This window comes from Suricata suricatta, chromosome X (assembly GCF_006229205.1).
Source record: "Suricata suricatta isolate VVHF042 chromosome X, meerkat_22Aug2017_6uvM2_HiC, whole genome shotgun sequence".
Taxonomy (NCBI): Eukaryota; Metazoa; Chordata; class Mammalia; order Carnivora; family Herpestidae; genus Suricata; species Suricata suricatta.
The window spans coordinates 64,141,520-64,147,519 of NC_043717.1; the positions used below are offsets into that span (position 1 = coordinate 64,141,520).

Here is a 6,000-nt window from a genome sequence, read left to right on the forward strand (position 1 = left end):
GGAACCATTTAAAAACATGCCTACCACATGGATATATACAATTTTATTTTTTCAGCCATCACAAGTGCTGCAACATCTCTCTCATTGATGACTTCAACAGAATTCTAACTGGTTTTTGCATTCAGTCTTATTTCCTTGTGATGAGTTTTCTACAGCCTAGTCAGAATTGTCTTTTTAAAGTGCAAATTATTATTGCTCTCCTATGCTTGGAATATTTTACCAGGTAATTATTGTCTTTAAAGGGACATCTAAACTCTTCCTCGTGTGTTTCAAGGTCATTTGCCTCTGTACTTAATTGCCTAACTTACTTACTTGCCTAAATTGTCCTTAGACTGAACCCTTTTGTTCCTGGAACAGAGATGCTTACAAGACTTTGCAACTTCTTTCTGAATACACTTTAATCAGTTCATCATTTGGTGTCTATTTAGATGACACTTGCATCATAATGCATTCTTCACAATATAATTATCTTTAGTCACTTGTGTCCCTCATCAGACACTGAACGTGGAGGGAGGGAGACGGATTTCCATGTTGTTTACTTTTGTTTCTCACAGCTTCTGGTACTGTTGTACCAGTGGCAAATACAAGTGTTCGGTGAACACACAAATGAATTATAGTTGCATAGTACCAAGGCAAATAAAGTATGGGTTTAAATCCAAATTTCTGCACATAGTAGGAAATGTGTGTATTTAATAATTCATTTTGTGATATACATATAAGAGAATCTATCTTTTGAAATCCTTTCTTATGACTGATTAAATACCAGATATAATTCAATCTGGCTTTGGTAGTTTGTTAATTTGCCCACTTTAGTTCTGATGATTTAGTAATTCACTGTATTTAGGTGTGTGTGTGTGTGTGTGTGTGTGTGTGTGTGGTTATATACCTATAAATAAATTTGACTTTATATAAATATATAAAATTATATACAATATATTTATTGACTTCATTTAGGTGTTTATATTTTATATATAAATTCTACTTATATATTAATATATAAATCTGTATAGTATATATACATATAAATTCTAGAGATGTTTGTTAAAATTTTCAAATGTGAAAGGTAGAGTTTTTTTCAGTAGTCGCCTATTGTTGATTTAAATATGAAAGTTGTATAATTTATGGTTGGGTCACTTTGAATAGAACTTCAGTGTGCAGAAATAAGTGTCTAATTCCAGATTTGTTGTTTGACTTTAAGCAAACCATCTAATCCTGTAGTGTCTCTATGTAAAGAACTTTAAAATCGGATAATGCTTGGGAAATAAAAGAACCATCAAAAGGAGTTCTGTGAGAATGCAGATAAATACACATAAGAGACTCTCAACATACATATAAGAGACAACAAAACTAATAATTTTAACAATTACAAGTGTTAATGTTTGTGGTATACTTACTATAGGATAGGCACTTTGTTAAATGTTCTACATGGATTATTTCACTTTTTATAATGTTTATATATTTTGAGAGAGAGAGTGAGCTTATGCAAGCAAGTATGAGTCGGTGGGGGGGAGCAGAAGAAAGGGAGAGAGGGAACCCCAATCAGTCTCTGCACTATCAGCTCAGGCCCAACATGGGACTTGATCTCACAAACCTCAAGACCATGACCTGAGCTGAAATCAAGAGTCAGACACTTAACAGACTGAGCCACCCAGTTGCCCCTCATTTAAGTTTTTTTTTTAATCCTATGATGTAGATGCCATGTAGGTAGCCATTTTGCAAATGAGCAAGGTAGAGCTGGAAACCAAGCTTTAGCAGCATGTTTCCACAGCCCACATGCTTCACCACTTTACCATACTTGATGTATGAGCAAAGACATGGAAATAAGGTCCATTAGAACAAGGCTGAATCCATAGCCCATGCTTTTAAATACTACTGCATTTCTCTGTAGTGTGACTGTACCCATTAAAGCTCTATGATTTAAAAAAATCTCCATTTAAGATCCACTTATCTGTTCTATAGGGTAAGGATAGACTATTTATGTATGATCATGCCCTTTGAAGTACCTTATTCTTGCGTACTCAATCCTACCTAGCTTACAGTGTTAGTATATTTTTATTAATTGGGCCACGTAAAAATATACTCATAAAGGGACAGAAGTGAATGATTTGATTTGCCCACTGAAGGAAGTTATTTACAGTGTATTGCAAAGCATATGTTCCAATATAAAGCCAATCTAGAAAGAGTGAACATATATTGAAGTTGCTATCCATTCTTGGCTAATTTTTCCACATACATGTGATCTACCTTTGGTTTGTCTTTGGTCAAATATTAATACTAGTCTGATTTTTCTCCACCTCTCCAGCACCATTTCCTCATGCTTTTTATCACCTGTTAATGCTGGCTTCAGGATTACATTTGTTAATTTAAATTAATTTTACAGGACTCTAAACAAGCTATATGATACATTTACAGGGCAAATATAACTATTGTTGATTATCAGTATTCCTTTCATGTGAATGGTTTACTGAGATTTGACTGTGTCTGGTTTCATGTGATAAGAATAGACTGATAACATGCTCCTGGCAATGTGTTAGAAATGTGTTGTATTCTAGCATCTAACTGTTTTCAATAGAAGGAAATAAAAGTAACTGCTCTGTGACATGTAGTACTATTAGGATATTTGTAAGTTTCTTTGAAATGAGAGGCTGGTATGATTAGGTGCCTTTTATTCCATTAATAGTAATTATAAAGATGCTATCACTTCCCTCCTAAGTGTTATTTACCATTTGTTCTTTTAGTGCCAATCAAATTGCATTCTTATTAATTATTGGCATTTTTATTGATTTCACATGTTTTTTTTTCAATGATGACAATTTAAGTATTTTAATAATTTATCATATTATCAATTGTTAGTATATCTGCATGATAGACCAGAATATGGTTCTAGGGGTGGCTGGGTGGCTCAGTTGGTTTAGTGTCCAAGTCTTGATTTTGGGTCAGGCCATGATCTCATGTTCATGAGATCGAGCCTTGTGTCAGGCTCTGCACTGACAGTACATAGCCTGCTTGGGAATCTCCTTCTCTCTCCCCCTCTTTCCCCCTCTACCTCTGCCCCTCTTCCCCTGCTCTCTCTCATGATAAATAAATCCATTGCTCTCTCTCATGATAAATAAACATTTTTAAAAAGGAATATGGTTCTAAAATTCTCAATTTATAGACATTCAATTTATTAATATTATTACTTAACATTGCACAGAGTTGGTACAGAACCAAGGTTACCAACATGGTAAGCATTGGACACATGACCTTGGTATAGTGTTCTAACCAGCTTAAACATTTGGCCATAGGTAGATCTATATGATGACAAAGGTAACTGTCAGCTATTTTAAGCAGTTTTTTCTGTAATGGATATGAACTTGGTAGTATTTGTTTTCTTCAGTAGCAGTGTGTGAGAACACTTCCATACTATAGAGCTCTTAAATTGTTTAATACTAAAGACTTTTACGGGCACCTGGGTGGCTCAGTCAGCTAAGCATCTGACTCTTGATTTCAGCTCAGGTCGTGATCTCTAGTTTGTGACATAGAGCCCTGTGTCAGGCTCCCTGATCCCAGAACCTGCTTAAGATTCTTTCTCTTTCCTTCTTTTTCTGTCTGTCTGTCTGTCTGTCTGTCTCTCTCTATATATACATATATATGTATATGTGTTTGTGTGTGTGTGTGTGTGTGTGTATATATATATATATATATATATGACTTTTAAAAGTTCTTTTAAAATTTATTACCTCACCAGATCAGTATATAACAATATATCATTAATATAAATATATATAACAATATATGTAACAATATATCATTGGTGTAAATATATATATATGTAATCAACAAATGATTACTTTTGGTATTTTTCAGGGACATAACTAAATACATTTTAACTAAGCTTTATGGAGAGAGATAGAGATAGTCGTACATAGCCTTTTTATCATTACCCTAATATTATAGTGTCTTTTTTATTTTGTGACAGTGATGTGTCTATATTTCTTCATACCTTCAGACACATTGAGGAAATTATTTTTATCAGCTTTCTTAGACTTAATAATGTTTTTAAAAATAGCATGATTAGTTTCCTCAGTGGGCAGATTATATTCGTTCCTCAACATTTATATATTGCAAAATATTTTCTTGAGAGTTATTACCAATAAATAAGTTTAATTCGAATAGACCTTGTTAGGATCTAATCAATTAGTAGTCTTAAAAGTTTCCTCTGATTTTTATGTATGTGGCTATAAATGTGTAACTTTTCTTAATAATTTAGTATTTATGTGATGTATGTAGCAGCTCTTAGTTATCTGCTTTAATAGATTGGAATGAAAGTATAAATCTTCTAGAGGTATATGTGAAAGGTAAAGGTAATTAAATGTTTTTATAGTAGTATTTTTCTTTAACTCAGGGCTATTTGTGTCCTCTTGGACTAGAGGTAAGAATCAAAAGAAAGACTGAGAACAATACTCATATGATCATATATCTACTAGGGCTTATTAAAGGTTTTTCAAAGATAATCTGAAACTTTTGTTGACAGAGAAAAAAATGGGCTCTTGTCCTTTGAGAAACATGCTTTCTCATGCCTTAAGTTTCCCCTGGGCTAAACATTACAGAAAATACTGTATCTGCTACTGAATTCCTTCATGGTCATAAGAAATAGAGCAGATGTGCATTGCTTTTTGTGTTATTTGAAATTGCTAAGATTGTCTTTGTACATTGTTTTAATTCTTTCATCTTTTTTTTTTCCTTGCAGCAACAGAAGTATTGTTGGTAAGAATCCAACAAACAGCCTTGTATTAATGTGGTTAGAGTTGCAATATATAGAATTATATATGCATATATGTAAAATTAACTCATTCATGAGCTGTCTCTAGATTCATTGTGGGCTGTGAGCATTCTGTTTGCTGATTACTGAAGGTAGTTTGCATTTTTTTAGCCACTAAGAAGTTGACAACCAGGAACATATAAATAACCTGGAAATTCAGTGTTTATCTAACAGAAGAGATACAGAGGCAGAAAATAGTTGACATATAAAGCATTTGTTATATACTACACATTCTTCTTTATGTATATTACATATATTAAATCATATATATATATATATATATATATATATATATATATATATATCAGTTAATCCTCATGAAAGAAAACCTATGAGATAATGTGACTATCAGTTCTGTGAATAAGACAGTTGGGTCATGGAGAGATTAAGAGACTTGCCTAAAGGTCACCAGGAGAGTAGGTAGCAAAGTGAGTGTGAACCCAATGCTCTTAATTATTATTCACATTGCCAGGTTCCAGTTCATATACATGACACCAGTTATTTAGCCTGTAATATAGGTTTCTTTTATATATTTATGAAGTATAGATCATAGAAACTGCAGTCCCATTCTGTTGGCCCATACATGCCCAGGCAGGTCTGGAGTTTATCCTGGAAGCCAAACTTGGTGTGGCAGTAGGAAGAGAGTTAGTCTGGTTCAGTGATATATGCTGGATGTGGGAAACATTCTGTATTTTCTACATTTGTCTCTGAGTTGTTTCTGAATCTGAGCAATATTATTCATTAGGCATTTAAGTACATTTATTTTAGAATTAAATCTTGATGGTGACATTTGCAATTTGGAATTCCAAGGTCATTTCCAAACATCTGCTAGGAAGTGACTATGTATAGCAGTTGCAGACATGAAAGCCTGATTCTTTGAAAGGAATCAATATGTCAACTACCAACGTACATTTTTTAGTGCTGTTTCAAATAGATTGTTTTTCCAAAGTCATTGAAAATGTATAAACCATTTAAGAAGTTGTAAAAATTAATTTTATACCAACTTTAGTCAAATTGAAATCATACTTGCATAAAAATTTTAGTTTTTATGTGGAAAGTGCTTGCTCATTTTTAAGAATCAGTCTAAGAATGATGTAAGAATCATCAGTACTGGCTCACTAGGATGTTTGGTGTTCATAGGCATTCCTTTCACATTTTCTTCACTTTCAAATTTTGAATTAAGATTAGAGGGTTTA

The 6,000-nt window shown here is 33.0% G+C and overlaps 1 protein-coding gene across 1 annotated transcript in view; it reads left to right on the forward strand.

Moving 5' to 3' along the window:
- Positions 1-4,810, forward strand: part of DIAPH2 (diaphanous related formin 2) — a 295,986-nt gene extending 291,176 nt beyond the window's left edge. Inside the window, exon 17 of the mRNA XM_029930066.1 lies at positions 4,733-4,810. Within this exon, the coding sequence (XP_029785926.1) occupies positions 4,733-4,779 (47 nt within the window). The 3' untranslated portion in view covers positions 4,780-4,810. The remainder of the gene's footprint in view (positions 1-4,732) is intronic.
- The last annotated feature ends 1,190 nt before the right edge of the window (positions 4,811-6,000 follow it).